Source organism: Lycorma delicatula, chromosome 2 (assembly GCF_047948215.1).
Source record: "Lycorma delicatula isolate Av1 chromosome 2, ASM4794821v1, whole genome shotgun sequence".
Lineage (NCBI taxonomy): Eukaryota > Metazoa > Arthropoda > Insecta > Hemiptera > Fulgoridae > Lycorma > Lycorma delicatula.
Window position 1 is genome coordinate 95,936,198 of NC_134456.1, and position 22,577 is coordinate 95,958,774.

Here is a 22,577-nt window from a genome sequence, read left to right on the forward strand (position 1 = left end):
GGTGTGTCAGGTAGCTTACTTTTTATTTAAAATCATCCAGTCTTGGGCTCAATTCCTGCCAGGGATCTAGCCTATATTAATTTCATCTCCCTGATTTTACTTGTTAAAATATGTATATAAGCATATCCGAGGTTGTAATAAATAAATGAAAATAATATTCATTAATGTTTTGTCAAAAAATATTCCAATGACTTAGAAACTGTCCTTCCATGAATCGGTTTTGAATACAGAAAACCAAATTATGTTTAGACATAAATAAAACACAAATCCAATCCCACAACTTCCAAATAGAATTTAGAATTTATGGTTTGACAAGTTAGGACAAATTCATGATGAATCAGGCCCTTTGAGTTGAAGAATGCAATCAACGTTTTCACTGCTTGATTTTTGCTGCCTGACTTTCTCTGAGTGGTGTTTATTATGCAGCTGGTCTGGTGTTTTTTTTTTCTAAAACTGAATGTAATGTGAATTTCAGTGGGCATAGCATGTTGGTATGCAACATATATTTAACAAATTGTACGAGGAAATGAAAAGCACTTAACTATTTTTTTCCCATATTAAGCCTGGTATGGCATTTGATATTATTGAAAGTAGTTTTTGTATATTATTTATGATTTATATCAGATTGCCTAAAACCATTATTATTATGGCACCATCCATATATACATGGAGTTGGAGTGGGTAGTTTTGAACTGTATAAACCTTTGAAAGTAAAAATTCAGTGTGACTTCTTTGCAATTTGAATCTTTAAGGTATTTCCATATTTTTAAAGGTTTACTCTTTGAGCATGTCAAAAACGTTTTAATCCAACACTACATTAATGGTTTGAATTATGAAATATTAATTGTTGAGCAGACTACCAGCCTAATTTCTTTACAAGTGGCTACTATTAAGCAAAACCACCTGATTAAAAGGACAGGCAGAGATTCCTATATCTTACAGCAAATGGTTGGCCATTTAAATATCTTTTTTCTTTCGAGTTTATACATGAATTTGATTATACTAGCAAATATTGTTTATCATACAGTAGTAATTGATGGTTAATTACAATCCATTTTATAAAATAAGAAGTTTTATGAATACAACATTACGTTTTCAGATTCTTACTCTGCCCTGAAGTACTATTACAGTATAGGGCTACTTTTTCAAAATTATCTTTAGGGCTTTAATAAATAAGTACAAGTGATATGAATAATTTCATTTGAACTTTCATCTATAATTTTCAATGTAAATGTTGCATTATCTTTCTTAACTGATTTTAGAAAAGGAAAAGAATCAAATTCAATGATTTTTTTAAAATTTATGTTTAACCTTTCTCATGACCAAATGTGCTGATTTTTATGAATCTTTCATTTAGTAATTGAAAATTATAAAATAGTTTTTTTACTGAAGTTTAATTTCTCTGGTGACCCCATGATTTATTTTAGAAGTTCTTACAGATGTCAGAACTACATTTTTTCAATGAAAAAGTAAATTATTTAAAAATATTTTTTTATTTGTTGCCTTTTTTTTCAGAAGAAAAACAAGACAAGTTAACAGCTTCTTTTCATAAGTTGAAATTTCATTTATGTATGATTTTTTTTTTAATTCTGTACATTTACTCATGCATTAAACAGAGAAAATTAGGCATTTAAATTAAAAACAAAAAGAAATTAATCAATTTTTTTTTAAATCCAATGAATAATAAAAAATACACCACTCAGTTTCTCTTTTTATTTTTACTTTATTAAGTCAATTTCAAATTAAAGATAAACATTCACATTTTATTACCCCTCTTAATTTGGCAATGATTTTTAAAAAGTAATATTTGAAAAGACCTTTCTTTCGTTTTAATTTTATTCTATTGGTTCTAACTTCATATAATGTATACATTGATATAAATCTTACTGTAATATAGAAATCATGTCTAAATTTGTAATATTTATATTCTTAAACAGTAAATTACCAGCATTTCTTTCCAAACCTAGCTTGGCATAGTAGTGGAATTTTAGATTCTGGCAATTATAAAATAATTTTTAAACCTTTGTTTAAATACAGCGACTGTTTGTCCTCTGCCGTAACATGTACAGTAATTGTTCCACCTATGTGGATTTGTGAGATGGTTTATATGTGTTTAGTAGCAGACAGACGAGTGAAGAAAATAACCCAATTTTTTGTGAAAAATTCCACTTTTGAGCATTAGTAATCTGAAGGATTGTTTTTTATTTCAAATTTTGATACCTTTTAACAGGGTTTTAGCTCAGCTGGTTAGTTTGTTTATGGTCTTGATTCGTTGGCGGGTAGTGATTGTTTATTGTCATTATAATTATCTGAATTTTGGGAGTAAATTGGTATTTTAAATTAGAATTAGTTCTTATTTAGGCCTTGAATGTGATTTTTGTTGACTTAGAAAAAGATGCTTATACGGATCGCTTTGGCTTCACTTACAAACTGTCATTTTGTAAAAAAATCCAGAACTCTGCTGTGAATTTTTGTTTAGAAAAAATATTCTTGATTGCAAAAAAAAATACTTAGCAGTGTAAAGTAGTAACAGAGTTGCTGAATTAAATTATCAAAGAAAATCTACATTATTTCTCAAATGTTTCTCTTAATGTGTACATGCATTGCAAAATATCTCATACCATTTAAAGAAAATCAGTCAGTCCAGTTAAACATTAAGCATAACATATATAATTAATTACTTCATTTTTATATCTTTAATGAGTGTAAATATTTATGTATGTTAAATAGACAGTTAACACACATACATATATATATGTATGTGTGATTTATATATATATATATATTTATAAATTTGATAACATTTCAATTTTATTTAGCAAGAAAAATTATAGATGAAAATGTACACCTCAGATGTTTAATAGAGCCAATTCTTAGCTTGTATTTGTTTTGATGAGATTTTTCTTGCCCCGGGAAAAAATTTAGATGGAATATAAGTAGCAGAGATATTAATTTCACCCTTCTTTACTTAACATAGACTAAAAAATTCCACAAATCTGAAAAGTTCAAGAATGTTAAATTTAAATCACATTGTGAACTCTATTTGCTTGGGTAAATCCTTTGTGCACGCCAGTTATCCAATTTTAATAGACCTTCAGCATTTAAAAATTATGTTTGTGCTATTTACTATTATTTTGTATGTACGTCAGAGTTCTGATGTGTATAAAAATTTTTAGAAAAATCATATTAATAGATGGCAAAACATACATAGTGGAGTATATAACCATATAAATAAAGAAGTAAAGAATTAATTCAGTTACCAAGGAGTTTTAATTACATTATGATCTAATGAAAAAAGCAGATGGTATTTTAGATAAGCGATCTGGTAGAATATTTGATCAGATGTAACGCTAGAGTAATTTTAAACTGGGAGACTTAATATATGATATGTATCTGAAATCATAAGGTACACTTTTATTAGCAGTGTGGCAATTTAAAAAAAAACCTAAATGTGGTGTTATAATTTTGGTCTGAGCAAATGAACCTCGATGCGATTCCAGTTTATGATCTCAAATTATCAGGAACATATTTTTCATTTTATGAGGGTAAATTGAAGATTTTAAATATTTTGTTGAGGAGGAGATGGTGAAATTAATGGCTTTGCTCTTTAGTAAACCGTACTCTAGGTGTTTGCACAACATATCTAAGTAATCGTTTATGATAAAAAACTAATTCAGTTTCTATCTAAAAGTAAATGATATTTATTGAGCATTTTTTTACGTGTCAAAATTATTGAAGTTATATGTACAAATTTTTAAAAAATCTTACACAAAAATACAGGTACAACAAAGAAATAGAAATATATTTTTTTAGGTACATAACATAACGTATTTAAAAAATATAACTATGATAACAGTCTATATTTACATAATATGTACTACTGAATATTTATTAGATACAATACACTATAAATTTTATCTGTTTCATTTTTTTTACGTTAATTTAAATTTAATTACATTATTTTATGTATATAGATTAATAATTATAACTTATGTTCAAATATCTCTTAATATTATTAAAAAATTCAGAATATTATAAACATTACTAGATATCATTATATTACATATATGCGTTATATTACACATTTCATTTCAATATAGATATATATTTTTTTCTTTCATGGCCATTAAAAAAAGATTTTTATATCAAAATAATATTTTAAAGGTATATTTTTTAATATGCTGCATAAAACTATAAAATTTACAAGAAGTTAGTCAGCTATTGTTATAAAAGTACTATTATTTACTCTTTGGGATTTGTTAGTTATTCAGAAATAGGAGTTTCTATGATTACTTCATACTTTTCTGTGAAAATCTGGTTTACCTTTTGATTAATCACAGCTAGTTTATAATTGATGTCTATACTTGTTAGTAAAAATTGACCCCCCCCCCCCCCCCCTTCTAGCACTAATATATAAATAATCATTTTCTTTGTAGGTATACATATGTACCTCTTCTATATATGTACATTATAGTACAACTTTATAATAGTAATATATTATACAAATGGCACATAACATGACATTTTTCTAGTAAACTAATACTAGAGTTCCAGATTTGTGTATAATAATAACAGTAAAATACTGATGAATGCAATCAAATAATAATTGCAAAAAACAAAATGTATATCTAAAAAAAAAAATCTGTTACTTTTTCATACTTCAGGTGGAAGATAATTAAACAAAATTTTTTTTTTTTAGCTTTTCATTGTATTTTGGAACTGATTATAAACAAAAAAGCAATAGTGCAGTAAAAAATTTTCCAGTAGCAAGGCAGTAAAACTAATAACAGTATTACTTAAGGGATTCAAAGATCTATTATTGTATTATTATTGTAGCTGCATAAAATAATGATATAATATCAATAAAATATTATATTATAAATTACATTTTTATTATAATATTCATAATAAAAATGCAGCTGTTAAAAATGCTTATGATGCTTGACAAGTATATATCTACAAATTACTACTCAACAGATTTGTCGTAGATCCTATTTCTCAGTGAAATGAAAATGCCCTTTTTTATTTTATCTTAGTGACAGTTCTCTGAGAATAGTAATTTTCTAGTTCTTACTATCTATAATACAATCTTTATATAATTATATACATAAATCATTGTTAATCTTTTGAGAAAACCTCTAGACACACTAAAAATTAAAATATGATTTTTACAAAGATAAATACGTGCATGTTAGTCGACAGGTTTTTTTTAGCATAATTCATTATCATATATACACTACAAACGTTAACATAATTATAAATGTTATGTAGTATGTATACATCTACCGTAAAAATAAAAACACAAACATGCAACTTATTTCACACAGACCTAAACGCTGAACGTAACGATATTAATTGAGCATTTAATTTCAAAGGCACTTTATACAAAAATTAATGTATTCAGATTTTTTTAAATGTACCTGAGTGTAAATTTTCCTGAGGCTCTGAGTTTAGTACTAACTTTAAAATCTGAAAAATTCTACATACATAAAGGTACCTTACATTTTATTTTAATCTTAATTGTATAGAGTATCAATTCTGCCAAACATTTCAAATGAAAAAAAAACAAACTAGCTGATGCATCCATTTTAATCTTAAAAGAAGTTTTGGATTTTTACAACAGTTAATTATTTAATAATTTCAAGTTATACTATACCTAAGGTAATTATTATATTGTTGTTCTGTTATTATATTGAATGAAATTTGTTTCTTAATTATAATGTTTTTTTAATGCTCTAATAAAAAAAAAATATTGAAGGTATCTGCTAACAGTAATTGTATACAAGATACAATAAAATTAACTTTTAGTAGTGCAATTATTTTTATAATTTTAATGGCATTTAAATAATGAGTATACTAAATAATGATTTACAAATATTATCTTTATAATAATGCATTATTTCGTAAAATGTTTAACTTTATATCGATTTTGATGATGATAATAACTGATTAACAGTAACAAAAAAAAAATCATTAAATATCAACCAAATTTATTGTTCACACCTTTAAGTCTGTAATAAGTTCATTTTATTCATCAATATCAATATGGATTGTTGAATAAAATGAATTTATTACTGAGAATTGTTGAATTTGGAAAGTAAAATCAATAAGGAATTTAAGGTTAACTTCATCAGTTTAATTAACAACAGCAATGAATTCATGGTGATTATTTTTATGGAGTTTTTTATTTAATATTAACTAATTAACCCAAATTTATTATTCCATGTAATGTATTGTAGTCTGTATCCTATGATGAATTTTTTCTGTTTAGAGAATCTTATTTAAATTGATTTATATTTAAATGAGTGATACTTATATTATTAATTCAAAGTATTCAATAAATTTTGTTCATAATGCTCACTCATACTTTGTAAAATTTACATTACATTATTGATAATAAGAATAATGCTCACTCATACTTTGTAAAATTTACATTAATTATTAATAATAAGAATAATAACCATAAAATTCTTTTATCAATGGCAATGTCATTTTGGGTTATCAAGAAAAATTTGTGTTACATTATGCTCTGTACCATTACGATCTACAAATAATTGTTTTTCACTGTTCCCTGAAACATTTAATGATGAATAGCTTATATAATTACCTGGTTCAGTCCATTTGACTTTCCTCTGGGCAGGTTCAGGAGGTGTTCTCACAGGGATGCGTGAACCACCTGCTTTAATTGAAGTAACACTGATATTATTTCGTTGCCTATCTGGCCTGACTATTTGTAACTTGCCGTTCGGGCCATTATCTAATGTTACTGGTTCTGGGGAAGATGACTTAAGAGCCAAAATTTGTTCATCTGACATATTCTCGTTTGAAAATGTCGGTGTGATATGAATATTACTCTCTTTCCCACTGTTACTTGTCTCTTGATGAATAACAATGTCAAGACTGTTTGGTTGGCTTATTGACACCTGACAGATATCACCAGAATTAAATATTTTGTCAGAAGGGAATGTTGGCAGAATTTCTGATTCTGTTGAATTAATGGTATTGATATCATGTTTCGTTGTACCTGAAAGAATAAAATGTGGGACAGCATGATTCTCACCTTCATTTTCAGTTATAATTTCTACCGTGTTACTAGACTGAGATTCAAAAAGTGAATTATCTGTCAAATTATCAGCAGTTCTATAATTACTAAGCAAATTTTTTGGGGGATTCAGAATACTGCTATCCCCATACTCTAAAGGAGTGTTTACTGCAACTTTATCAGGTGTTGTGACTACTTGAATTTCTGTTATGTATGTAGGCATAGGAGAAGTAGGTAAATCAGGAGGTATGTCATCTTCGTCGCTATTATGTTCTTTACTAGTACCATTTACTGCAGTAAGAAATTGCTCTCCTGATGAATTTGAAAGATTCATATCCCAGCTACAACTACTGACATGCATATTGCTTATTCTTTCTGAATCACTTGGAGAAGGTAAATCATGATATGGTGTGGAACTTACAATATCATGAGATTCAGGACTCTTTTCTGGAGTTGAAAAACCACTGACTCCGGCATCTGTTTCTTCATCATCAGACAAAGTTGTACACTTCCAGTGAACAGCATCTTCCAGGGTTCCCCAGTCAGATGACTTTTTCAATCTAGCCTTTATCCCGTTGTCTAATCTAGCACCTTTGCAAAAAGGAGATCCTCCCTCATCTGAAAACTCCTCTCCCTGAGGTGGCAATGGTGCTTTTCTTTTTTTACTACCTCCTGGTGTACCATCAGCCAGATCTAATGAAACAGCCCTTTCGAGTACTACCATAGGCTGTTCATCATCTATACGTGAAAGATCACCGAGAGATGCAGCTTTCCTGTTGCTTTCTGTGTCTGGTGCATGGTGAACTGTGATATGAGATGCATTCAGTTCAATCGTTGTTCCGCTTTTATCTCCTGCTTCAGAATCTGTGTCAGCTGAATCAAGGCTATGATTTTTTTCTGAAATTGTATCATGGATATTTTCATCTTCGGCATTATCTTGCTTTGTTGTCATTTGAGGAGGCTGAGGAGCTTTTCTTTTACCTTTTTTAGGAAGATGTTGACTGTCTCCTTCATTTGAACTTTCTCCACCGCTGCTATCCTTCCTTTTCCTTTCGATTTCAACTAAAGATTTTCTATTGCTTTTAGCAGCCATTCCAGCTCTTTGTACTTCCAGCGGTATATCGGTTACATCTGAAGAGGTTACAGATCCATTTTTAAATGAAATATTGTCATACTGTTTACTAAAGATATCTTCTTTTTGTAATACCGTTTCATCTGTTTCTTTTTTGTTGTTCTGAATAATAATTTCCTCTTCAGACTCTTTTATACTGGATGGAGAAGTTTTTAGTGATGTAATATCATCCGGATCTTTTTCAAGTTTGTTAACGATTGGCTGTAACCTTTCTTTTAAATTTTGTATTCCTTTCACAAGAATTGATTTAACGTTACTTTCTTTTGTAGCAGGAGATGGTGTTTCCTTCCTACTACCAGCATCTGTTTCATCATAAAAGTTTGAATTATTGAAATTTTGCCCGACATCTGAAAGATCAATTTCTTCCATATAAGACCTTAAAGTATTTGATTTATGTTCAGTTTTTGGACTAGATGAAGACTGAACATGAGTACTCTCGATCATGGAATTTCTTACATTTTGATGTTTTTCTGGTTCAGTTGCTCTTACTGGTTCAGAGGGAGGTAAAACTCGCACTCCAAATTTTTGAAGTTTATCAATCGGAGAAGTTTCAATTATAGCTGGTTTAGATAAATCTCCATTGCTTACTTCAGGAATACTGGCAGGTTGCTCAGGACTCATTCGATAAGAGCCAGATTTCTTTATCTGAAAAAAATTAAAAAATATGAAATTAGTAATGTAGCGAGTTGTTATTAATTAAATAGATAAAGGAATATCCTACTGAATTTAAAAAGTAAAATAGAACAATTATTTTAAAAATGAAAATAAGACACCCTTTTCTTTTCTTTTTTTTTATGCTACCTTATAAATGGATAGCATGAACCTAAGGCTATTTATTAGCCTTTATTTATTATCCATTAAATGTTATATTGTCTGTACTATGTATTACTTATATTTTATCAACAAGAGCAAACAAGGGTATCATATTCATTGATGTCCTGATGTAGAATTTTACAAGTTATTAATTTTCTACAGTCAGGATTGTATAACATAATTTGTGTTATTCCAAACATTGCATTTTTTAGTAATTTGGTTATAATTCCAATTTTAAAACAGGCCGACACATGTGCATACATCTGAGAATTTCTATGATTTTTTGAAATGTTTATTAAGATTTGCAAAAAATCTGACATCAAAATTTTGGGTAGATTTGGATACTTTCTTTCTCTTTATTGGTAGAGCAGCATCAGAGCTACAGCCAGGAGACTAAAAATAAGTTAACTTTAATTTTCTTGAGTAAATTGACATAATGTGAAATGAGGTAAAAACATAGTACATAAGAAAATGTAGAATGCTTAATAAGCATATCTTTTGGTTTTGTGAATTATAAAAGAAGAAAGTTCTAAACTTCAATTAAGCAGATAGATTTGATTTTGAACATTCACACAAGATATCACTAAATTTACAAACCTCTAATCCAAAATTACCTATGAATTATATATGGTAACATTTATTTCTTAAGAGTCTAGTAATTTATTCTATTGTATTTTTTAGTATTTAGTTTGGTCATGATTTATTGGTAAAAGATTTGGTTTTACAGAATTTCATATTTTGTTTATATACATAAAGTACAATTTTAAATTCATTTGAACATTACATTTAGTAATTTATTATTACATTCAGAAAAAAATTGCTTTAGACTATCAGTTTTTGAAGATACCAAAACAATTTTATTAAGTACAGAGTTTTCAAAACTTATAATGTTTTCAGACACCTGTATGACTACATTCAGGGCAGTGAAGATAGCCATATAATTAACTGAAACTCATGATGTAAGTTTTAAAAATTGTATCTGATAATTTGATTTTGTTCATTCTTTACAAAGTTGATTGTTTTAAATAATTTTCACTGACTCGTGAACAAATTTATTTCCTTTAAGTAAAATAAAATAAGATAATAAAATTAATTTGAAATTTAGTCAAATCTAGTGTAGCACACATTCATCAGAACGATGCCAGTTGTGAGACAGTAGTGAACCAGTAAACACGTCATTGTGAGTGCTTTGTGTGTCTGAATTATTTTGTATTACATATTTACAACTTTATTTCTTTTAACCAGTTGTTGGTTACAACATGCCTAGAGTTTGTTTAAATCATGCTAACAGTTTGTGTTATGTATGTGGTGAAGTGATGTTCAAGTCCCAAAGGCAAAACCTTACTCCATTAGTAAAAAAGTATTATGAACTTTATTTTGGGTGTAAAGTCGGGGACCAAACAAGGGCCTGAGCCCCACATATCTGTTGTTTATCGTGTTCTAGGCTTCTTACTGCATGGAAAAATGGTTACATGCCATTTGCTATCCCTATGATCTGGAGGGAACCCAAAGATCACTCTTCTGACTGTTATTTCTGCTTAACAAACATTAAAGGGATTACATGAAAATCAAAACATACAGTAGTGTACCCTAACTTGCAATCTGCAACAAGTCCAGTTTCACACTGCAAAGAATTGGCCAAACCAAAGCTTCCAGAACATGTGACATTATATGAAGAAAGCTCAGAGTCTGATGGAAGTAAGGAAGAAAAAGTAACAGATTCTGGTGATACAACTTTGAACAAAGCAGTTCATCTGAGCCTCATTTACTGACTCAAGAAAATCTTAACGATCTCATATGAGATTTAAAGTTATCCAAAAAAACAGTCTGAAATGCTTGCTTCCGGGCTAAAATGATGGAATATTCTTCAAAATAATACAAAAATATGCACTTATTGTAATTGTCATTCCAAATTTAAAGTCTATTTTTCTGGAGAAAATGGCAGTGTTTTGTAATGACATTTCTTCTCTTAAGGAGACACTTTGTAATGAACATAACCCAACAGAATGGCACTTGTTCATTGATTCCTCTAAAGTTATTTTAAAAGCTGTGCTTCTGCATAATGGCAATACATTTCGATCAGTAACTGTGGCTCACTCTGCTAGTATGAAAGAAACATATGAAAACTTTATATTTATATTGGAAAAGTTTCAATATGCAGTGTATGAATGGAATATTTGTGGTGATTTGAAGCTAATTGCAGTTATTCTTGGTCTGCAGCTTGGTTACACAAAGTAGTGTTGTTTTTTTGTGTGAATGGAATAGTAGGAACAGAAAAAACCATTTCATTAGAAAAGAGTGGCCTAAACACGAATCACTCATTCCTGAACAGAAAAATGTGAAACATTACATGACCTGTTGTATAATCCTAAAAATGTATATCTACCTCTGTTACATATCAAACTAGGATTAATGAAGAATTTTGTCAAGGCCATGGCTATAGTCCTGGTTTCATTTACTTAAAACATAAGTTTCCTAAAATTAGTGATGTAAAAATTAAAGAAGGAATATTTGTGGGTACACAAATACAATCACTAATGCATGATGAAAAGTTTGAGGAACTATTGAATCCACTGGAGGAAGCAGCTTGGCAAGCATTCAGAAATGTTACATAGTTTTTTAGGAGATCGAAAGCAAATTACCTTGATATTGTCAACAATCTTATAAACATTTGGGTTGTAATATGTCCTTAAAAGTGCACTTGCACTTAGATTTCTTTCTGAAAATTCTTGGCACAATGAGAGATGAGCATGGGGAACACTTTCATCAGGATATTTCAGCTATGTAAAAGAGGTATCAAGGCAAATGGAATCTTAATATGCTGGCCGATTATTGTTGGACCATCAAGAGGAATGCTCCACAGGCAAAACATAGCAGAAAATCGTCATTTCTTACTTTCTAGATGAGTTAAATGTGTGAATATTGTGTAGTTAAGAATGTAGAAAGTATTAAAATGTTTGAAATTATAAATGCCTGTCTCTCGGAAACCTTGCGTGATGGGGAAAAACGTTGAATTCAGTAGAAAAAATACTATCAGATCACATATTTTTCTTCCTGAGACAAAAAAAATTCTTTTTTGTTTTTCAGTGTTATTATTAAAGATGCCATTTACTACTGAATCTACTAAACATTTTCACAATCAGGTCACAGTTAAATTTTTTAATTCTATAAAAGTGCATAAGAAAAGCCATTAATAAAATGTTAAACCTCAAAAAGAACTGTCAGTTCTACGTAATCTTTCTTTTTTCTGTTTAGCCTCTGGAACCAAAGTAAAGTATTATTTCAGAGGATGAATGACGATAATATGTATGAATGTAAATGAAATGTAGTCTTGTCAGTCTCAGGTCAACCATTCCTGAGATGTGTGGTTAATTGAAACCTAACCACCAAAGAACACTGGTATCCATGATATAGTACTCAAATCCATATAAAAGTAATTGCCTTTACTAGGATTTGAACCTTAGAACTCTTGATTTCAAAATCAGCTGATTTGCGATGACGAGTTAACTACTACACCAACCCGGTGGGTTACATAATCTTAGGTATAAGTTTTCCTTCCAATTGTATGCAAGATAAGGATAAGTATGCAGCTAATGACTGAAATTTAAGCATTGTGCTTATTACAGAGTGAATGAAAGATTTGAAAATAATCTGTTAATAGAGAAATAGAATTTTACTTTTTCAAAAGAAATTGAATTATTTGAGTATCGATTTAAATCATTTTATTTATATAAACAGTTATTAGAAAATAAAAAATATTTTCAAAAATGAAATGTAGATAGTTGTACTGGTCCATTGCAGATCTCACTAAATCAAGCAAAATAATGATATAAATTACCAGGGAGAACTGATAAAAGATATAGAGATTAAAAAAATAACAGATTTTTGAGAACAGGTGCTGTGTAATCAAATAAGGGGTCGTCAGGTGCTACAGAATTATATGATAAGTGGAGTTATCTTGATCCACAAAAAAATGTTTTATTATTACAGCTTACTGAGCAGTGTAGGGTTGAATATAATATATTGTACATTTCTACATAGACTGGATAAAACTGAAATTTAATCTGTTTTCAATAAAAACTTTCTTTGAGCCACAACAAGATAATTTTATTCTAGAAATTTGTATGTTAACTCATTATATTTTTCTAGAATAATAAGTTCAGAATCTTTAGATCTATAAAATATTATAATGAATAAAATCCCTTTCGGCACACCAGAAGGTGGAGGTAGATTTCAACGGTGCCAAGTAGGAGATGAAAAAGATTTCCACTTTAAAGTTATGAAAAACTTCAAATTTACTCAATACGACAATGGTTAAATGTGAAAAAAGCTTCATATGTTTAGCATACGACAAACCCCATCTTTCAATTTCACCAACATTTTGGTCATCCCTTGCATAAGGGTTGGTCATATCAAAAATTGTTTCAGAAAAAAGTTTTAGGTAATATTTAGAGGACTAATGACCACTTTAAATCGATTCGATACTGTGCCTATTAAGGTAGGTATGATTTTTTGTCTTTGAAACCCCATTTTTTCCATTCCCTGGGCTAATGGTTGGTGATATTAAAAAGCTTTATTTAGTTTTAGGCCCTTATACAAAGAATAGTAGGAACTTTAAACGAATTCAATATTTTACCTAATAAGAAAGTTATTGTGATATTTTGTTTTTTTCAAAAAAGCCTCCATTTCCACTCCTATGATTGATTTTTCCCATTAACGAACTTGATCGAGATTCTGGGTCACTATATTTTATGTATCAATTTGAAAGTGATTGGCGCAAAATTATGGCAGTCATCATGTCTACAAGAAAGTGAAATATATATATATACACATATGTATACATAAACCTTTGAACTGACGGTGGTTTTGGGGTTTGGGGATGTGAAATGCAAAGATATGTTGACATTTTTTGCAAGTTGAATCATGGTACCATTAAAATAGGTAGCTTTCTTATGAAATCTAACTAAAACATCAAAATATACTGTGAAATTTCTCAAAAACAAAGAGGTCATTTTGCCTCACAATATTTCAAAACTTCTAAAATGATTTCTTATATCAGGAAACAATGTTAAAAAATCCAATAGATTACAAGTTTTTAGAATAAAGGCCTGATATTGTTCTTAAAGAATATTTTGATTCTTAACAATCTAAGATATCTGTATCTATATTCTAAGATAAATTTTGTTAGAAAGTAAAATAAATTATGTATATTCTTGAGAGAAGATTTTTTTCTTTGTAAAATTATTTTACTACTTTTCAAGATGAAATTTAAGTATTATCAAGCTGCTATTTTCATTACCCACTCATAACTGCCAAATAGCATTTAGTGAAACTGCACCCAACTTATTAACTGTAATGATTTACAGAAACTAATCTGTTTAATATAGTTTCAGCTGATGATTATTTTCTTATGTATATCTATTTTAAGTATTTTCTTTTTTCTTTTTTTCAGTATGCTACTTCAGATAAGTGGTTACAGGTACTGCAAAACCATTTGGTTATAAGAATGCAATCTTCTTTTTTACTCAAATTCAGATTAAAAAAAAAAAATTAAAATGACAATTTAATAATGATATTGAATTATTTATAATAATCTAATATTTTAGATTTAATAAATTTTTGCAATAGAAGCAGGATAATCTGATAATAAAAAATCAATTTTAAGTTTGATATGAATGAAAATTCAACCCAGGTTTATCTATATTTATTTTCTTCGTCATTGCTTCTGTTCTTCCTTTTCTTTCTGTTGTTTATAGTACTTTTCATTCTTTCTGAGCGCTTGTTTTTGCTTTTCTGTAAATTCTCTGAAGCTGTTCTTTGGTTTTCCTTTTCATCTAGTTTGACATCTTCAATCGTTTTTCAAAACTATTCTGTTATTATTTTTTTCCAATCTTTATTTAGCTTTACTAGGTCTTGGTTTACTTCCTGGTGGCACCCTATATTTTTTTTTTTTTACCTTTTTAAAAGTTAAATAACTTTCTATACTGTGAAATTTCTCAAAAACAAAGAGGTCATTTTGCCTCACAATATTTCAAAACTTCTAAAATGATTTCTTATATCAGGAAACAATGTTAAAAAATCCAATAGATTACAAGTTTTTAGAATAAAGGCCTGATATTGTTCTTAAAGAATATTTTGATTCTTAACAATCTAAGATATCTGTATCTATATTCTAAGATAAATTTTGTTAGAAAGTAAAATAAATGATGTATATTCTTGAGAGAAGATTTTTTTCTTTGTAAAATTATTTTACTACTTTTCAAGATGAAATTTAAGTATTATCAAGCTGCTATTTTCATTACCCACTCATAACTGCCAAATAGCATTTAGTGAAACTGCACCCAACTTATTAACTGTAATGATTTACAGAAACTAATCTGTTTAATATAGTTTCAGCTGATGATTATTTTCTTATGTATATCTATTTTAAGTATTTTCTTTTTTTCAGTATGCTACTTCAGATAAGTGGTTACAGGTACTGCAAAACCATTTGGTTATAAGAATGCAATCTTCTTTTTTACTCAAATTCAGATTAAAAAAAAAAAATTAAAATGACAATTTAATAATGATATTGAATTATTTATAATAATCTAATATTTTAGATTTAATAAATTTTTGCAATAGAAGCAGGATAATCTGATAATAAAAAATCAATTTTAAGTTTGATATGAATGAAAATTCAACCCAGGTTTTTCTATATTTATTTTCTTCGTCATTGCTTCTGTTCTTCCTTTTCTTTCTGTTGTTTATAGTACTTTTCATTCTTTCTGAGCGCTTGTTTTTGCTTTTCTGTAAATTCTCTGAAGCTGTTCTTTGGTTTTCCTTTTCATCTAGTTTGACATCTTCAATCGTTTTTCAAAACTATTCTGTTATTATTTTTTTCCAATCTTTATTTAGCTTTACTAGGTCTTGGTTTACTTCCTGGTGGCACCCTATATTTTTTTTTTTTACCTTTTTAAAAGTTAAATAACTGTTTTCTAAGCTACTGTCACTCTTTCTATAAAAACAGCCAAAAAACCTCATATTTCTTTTTCACATTTCTGTTTCTAAATATTTTATTTTTGGTAAATTTCTTTATTAGATTTTACCCTATAACCTTCCTCTGTTTTTTAGGATCCAAAAATCTTCCTTAAGAAATATTTTTTTTTTATTTTATAATTTATATATAAAAAGAATAATTATTGTACAAAAAAGACATGCAGTTTGCTGAAGAAGCAGTTGAATCCACTATAAAAGTACTTTTACAAAAGCATATAAAGTATAATCAGTATCATGTTAGCTAAATTAAAAATGTGGTATTTTATTTTATACAAATATATAGTACATATGTACGTACTGTAATATTTTAGAAACATTCAAAGTTTTGTTTTGCAGTTCCTGAAAATTTTTTTTAATAATTTACTTTTTTTGTCAAAGATAAATATTAATTATATTACACTTTTTTTTTGGTTATTAGTTCATAAAAAAATTAATTTCTTTGAAATTCAGTTATTATTTTCTCAGTGGATTAAATAAAGTAATTTTTTATTTCTAGCTTATTCAATCAGAGCATAGATAAATAACATTTTACACTCACTAAATTAGCTAGCTAAATTGTCTTTTTCAAAATCCCAATTTAAAATTAGCAGAAAATGATTGAATTACTTTAAAGTAATCGATGATAAAATATTATTAAAATGTTTACTTTTTAGTTTAACGATTATCGCACCAAGATAATTATTACTGTAAGAGAATAATTTTATACTGAATATTAAGAATAATCTTTGTTTATATATTATTTTTATTATATTTGAGTTTAGAATCTAATCTCTCTAGTTTATATATTTTATGTATGTATGCTTGTTAAATGCCGTAATTGTAATGGTTGTAGGTCATGTTGTTTTGGTTTACCATTTCCTTCCTCACAGAGACAAACATGTAATCACATGTTATACTACATACTTATACTACATCAAGCCCATCAAAATGCAACAGAAATCAGCCCTACAAATGATACGTTCACTCTGTCCATCACAGGGACAGGGTATATAATAAATAGCATTACTCTCAGAGAAAAAAAATGCAGAACTCAAATGCATCTTGTATCTCAGATGCTTCATATCAAACCATGTAAAACTGGTACAGATAGTGTAGTAAAAAAAAAAATGTTTGTACCATTCTTTGTTGTGAAACAATGTGTATATTAGTTCATTAAACATTTTTTATATACACCAAGTAATTCAAAATTACATGTAATTTTGAAGAAGTTGATATGGGACATTAATGCATGCAAAAATGTTTCTATAAACATATGTCTAACTTTGTTGTCCAATTATGGCTAATGAAATATTTCGTTCTGATTTCTGTCCTGAAGGTAAAATGAAGATATTGAAATTCTTGGGACTTGGGCTTACCTCAAGAATCCTTTACATTAAGGGATAAATGTGGTGGTTTAATATGCTTTATGATCTGGAAAATTGATTAAATCAGGTCCCAGAAATATATCTAGTAGTTTCTGAGAAAATTTTTGCAAAGCCCAAATAATTGAATTCAAAAAAATTCTTTTTATGTTTGCTATAAATTAATTTTATAAATTGTCAATTAAAAAAAAATGATAACTAAAAAAATCTGTAGGTAATTTAATTTAAAAAAATCGATGGAAATAAAATTAATAGAAAATAACTTTTTTTTAAATTTGATTTTAACTAAAATCAAAACAGACCAAATATGGTAATAAACATTACAATTTTAAACAGAACAAAATTCTGTGCCATAATCTAACACCAGTTACCAAAGAAAAATCTATCTAGTAAGACTTTCTCAAATTAACATTCTTACTATTATTACTTTTCTCTCAATTATTAAATCATTTCTAACAAAGTTATTATCTCTAGCGTTTACTTAACTCAGATCATTACGTATTATATGTATGTATAGTAATATACTTGAGTATTATTCTTTGATTTAACGCAATTGCTATTTACAGATGTTATATGTATGAATTTTTGCTTTAAAATTTCCTTAGGTCAGGTGATCATTATTTGGTGGTCAGTAAAATTGGTACTCACATATTATGTTAATCATAATCTACAGTCTTATACGACTGTTCGTTTTCAGTTCTGTTACAATTAAAAAGTTACAAATTTTTCTAATTTTAAATAAAAAATTTTTTTTTTTAAATCTGCAGGTGGTGCATATGAATTTATGGTTTTAATAAATCTCTGTTGTGGTCCTAGATATGCTGTTAATATATATTTATTTTATTTATTTCATATTTTATTTTTTCAATTATTAAAAATGTAGTTTTTCCTCCATTTTGGAGTCTTATACTTGATTTATAAAATTGATGTTTGTATATATTATGCAGTTTAGTAAACCTAACATAAGTTTGTTTGAACTGACTTGATAGTTTACACCATTATTGCATCATGATTATTATATTTTAATTTTGGCGACCATTTTGAGGTGAACCTGACAGCTGATTCCAGCCATTTGTCTATTTTTAAATCCTGTAATGATGCTTAATCTGAATCCAAAATCAAAATCTGAGACAAAAAGTGTTCACAGATATAGACACATGCATACTGAATTCAATAATGAGCTGTTCATTTGTTGATAAATATAACAAAATATTTTTAAAAAATCAGTGGCATTGTAATTGCTACAATGAATTTATAATTAATTTTAAATTGTTTAGTTAATAACAATATAATAGAAAAGTGTAATTTATCTATGTAAAATAAACATATTCTAACCTGAGAAATATCAGATATTGACTGGCTTCGATAGAACGGATGGCATATCCGTTCTGCAGGACTTACTGAAGATCGTTTGTTTCTCAAAAGAGTTGATGGTCGAGAAGAAGATCCATTTTCAACCTCCAGCTGTACTTCATATGGGGATGCGTAACTTAAAATAGTTAATGCATCCTCAAATACCATATGTCGAAAACTGATTCGAATGCTTTCAATCCGGTCACCTAATAATTAATCATGAATTTTTTAAACAGCAAGTTTTGAAATCACAAAAAGAAAATATAATTTTATAAAATAAACATAAGGTAATTAATTATTCAATAATAACATGATAAATCTATTGATATTTTGTTTATATTAGTTTATATCTATTTGTATCATTGGTTTTTTTGCTTATCTTACAAAATATATTGAATAAATTAAGGAAGAATTTTTAATAAGTTAAGACGTTCAAAAATAAATTTAGGGTTTATGCAAACTTTTTTTTAATGACAATATTAAATAATTTTTCTAATTTATCATGAAAATTTGAGTCAAATTATGAAATAGATCAGTAGTTCTTACACTGTGATATGCAGAGAGATACAATAATACAACAAAAAACTTATTATTATGAAAAAACCCAAACATTTTGTATTATAATATAAAATTATTAGTACAGCAGTTGTTTGTTGTTGTTAACATTTATTAATTATTATTAATACAGCGGATTGATGGTTTTCAACCCTTTTTTGATATAATACAAAAGTATTTAACATTTATTTCCTTTTTCCTTGATTTGAGAAAATTATTTGGCTAGTAAGGATGAAAACGTAACACTGATGGGATCTTACATATCGCAGCGCACATATAGTGACTTGTCTGTCCTAAGCATCCACTGCTTTGCACATGTACAAAAAATTTTGATAATGGCCACTATAAAGGGGTTGTTGTAGTTTCCTCTGGCAGTTAAGCGAGTCAGTTGTGGTTATCCTACAGACAGACAGATACAGTTGCTTTTGGTGTTTTACATACTCTGTGATAATCTTGTTACATACTCTGTGATTTGAAAATATTGTTATTTTGTTATGTTTTCAGTTGATAAAATTGAAGTTCTAATGCTAGTGCACTTTTCTCAAAAGGGATACATAGTTACTTATGTACTCGAATTCAGCTGACATAAAACGACATGATATGATATCACTGACAAATGATACCGTGTACCACAGAATTGAAAGCACGGCATTAAACATTAAAACTGTTGTTACCTGCTGTGAAAGTACAGTGACTTATATGTTGGGTGAATCATCAGTCAAATATGAGATCACTGTCAAATGATACCATGCATTGCAGAATTGAATGCATGTCATTAAACATTAAGAGAGCTTAATAATTCTAGTCAAAAATAGTGATTTATTTGCCAAACAACTTGATGAGAACACAGATGTAAGAAACTACAACTTATGAATTATAATTATGTGCAGTATGTATTTCAAAGTACAATTAAAGAGGATTATTTATTTTCTGATGAGCTACCAACATGAACTACCATCGATATAATATTAAAAAATCTGATGATTTCTTTGGAGAAAATGGACTACTGGAAGCAGTGTGTTGGTTTCTGTTCCAATAGTGCTCCAGCTATGACAGAAAAATATGGAGATGTTGTCCCCAAAGTAAAATTGGTTACAAAAATTTTACCATCACTCATTGAGTATCCACAGAGAACATTTGGTAGTAAAACAGTTGCATTAACAATTTAAACATGTTCTTTAGCAGGCCATCAATGCGGTAAATTTTAGTAAATCACATTCAGGCTGTAAACTCTACGTTTATTTTTGAAACTGTATTCTGAAATGGCCAATGATCACATTCAGTTACTGTTACACACAGAGGTGTGAAAATCAATAAAACATTAAAACTTTTCATAAGGAAAAATGATAAGCAGGTTGGATTCTGCTGTCTATCATGAAATTATCTAGCAATTCATTGCCTTACTGAAGGGGATGAGTGTGACTGCTGGATGCAACAAGACAACAAGCTTGCTCTACATGGAGATGCTACAGGATTTTTTCGATGGAATCATAATTTCTAAAGGATTGTGGCCACCAAGATTCCCGGATCTGACTAGTCTATACTTCTTTCTGTGGGGTTACTTCAAAGAAATTGTTTATAAGAGTAATCCACAGCACCTTGCAAAATTGAAGACCAATGCCATCCAGGAAATAGACAGGGTATAACTAATAAGAATAACAAGGAATATGGTCAAACATGTTGAGGTGGATGGTGATCATTTTTAACACTTTCTGTAAATTATTATGTAAGTGTTTACACTTACATAAAAATATTAAAATATTATACACTTACGTGTAAAATAATATTTTACACTTACATGTAAAATATTATTTATAGACTAAATTAAGTGATGGGACCTCTACTAATGAACACTATATTAATGGATTCAGTGTTTCAGAAATTGAAAACTATTTAACATAATAGCTTTTACGATGAATATATATTACAAATTTTTACTGCATTCAACAAATAAAAAACATGAACACATATACACATTAAAAATCCATAGAAAATCTATGACAACTGGGCTGTTCATAGGTAGGCTTACCATATGTCTGGGATTAGCCCGAACAGTCCTAGTTTTTTAGTGCTGTCCAAAGTTGCAAAAATGTCTGGGGGTTAGAGAACTTTATGACTGGCGAGGATTTATTTTAATTTTAGACCTATATGTGTGACATCGGATTTTTAAACATTCTCTTATGGTCCTGCATCTCTCAGCCAACCTTGGAGCAAGCGCTGATGTTGATTTTGATGAGGCGTGGCTACCGGTCTCGCAAAAACTTTTTCCTTAGTCATTTGGCAACACAACAGGGGCAATTTGTTTATATTGTTTTTGTGTGTGAAGTAAATCGTCTACACATTTTTGATCATTTTATCTTTATTTGTTTTTTTCTCATCGTTTAATGTTTAGCAAAAGAAAATGTGTGTTTAATGCTAACCTGCAACAGGAATACAAATTTTTGAAATTGTGAAATGACAGTAACAATGAATGTGTTTATTGCACACTATCTCCTGGAGAATTTTCTGTTCCACATAAAGAAAAAGGATATTGAAGACCATATGAAAACAACTAAACATAGGAATGCTATTAATGCTACTGCTTCAGCAAACATACGAGACTTTTTTTAAAGCCAAAGATGGGCTTAACAATAACAGTGAACTGGAGTGAGCTGCTAAAGAAGCTACATTTTCATAGCACAGTGATAGACATGAACTCAGTTTCAAAACATCAGACTGCACATCTAAACTGGTTAAAAAGTTATACGACCCAAAATTTTCATCTGCTAGATCCAAAACTGAGGCAATTATTGTTAACGTTATTATTTTGCCATTTACATTTGATAATGAGTTGCGTTCTTTGGAAAACATTAATTATGTAACAGTAACGATGGATAGCTCAAACAGAAGTGAAGTAAAAATTGTTCTGATTGTTGTAAGATATTTCAGTCTGGAAGAGAGAATTCAAGTTAAATTTTTTAAATTTTGATGTATCAGGTGAACTGCTCAAATTTAGACTCTGTATGTTTTGCAGTGAAAAGATATAAACTTGAAGAAAAGTTGGTTTCTTATACTGCTGATAACACTAACAGTAATTTTGGTGGTGTGAAGAGAAAGGGGAATGAAAATGTGTTCAGAAAAGTTCAAAGTGATTTAGATAGACCTATTTTAGGAATTGGTTTTTCAGCCCACATTGTACACAATTCAGTACAAACAGCATGTGATTCTCTACCCCTGGACATATTAGTTATTGTTATAAAAATTTATAAATATTTTAACATACATTCAGTAAGAGTAACGAAAC

The 22,577-nt window shown here is 28.6% G+C and overlaps 1 protein-coding gene across 1 annotated transcript in view; it reads right to left on the reverse strand.

Annotated features, from left to right (window-relative positions):
* Nucleotides 1-1,614: 1,614 nt before the first annotated feature.
* LOC142319032 (uncharacterized) overlaps nucleotides 1,615-22,577 on the reverse strand; it is a 273,590-nt gene continuing 252,627 nt past the window's right edge. Inside the window, exons 6-7 of the mRNA XM_075355857.1 lie at nucleotides 18,722-18,945; nucleotides 1,615-8,819 (exon numbers count right to left, since the gene is read on the reverse strand). Coding sequence (XP_075211972.1) covers nucleotides 6,489-8,819; nucleotides 18,722-18,945 — 2,555 coding nt within the window. The 3' untranslated portion in view covers nucleotides 1,615-6,488. The remainder of the gene's footprint in view (nucleotides 8,820-18,721; nucleotides 18,946-22,577) is intronic.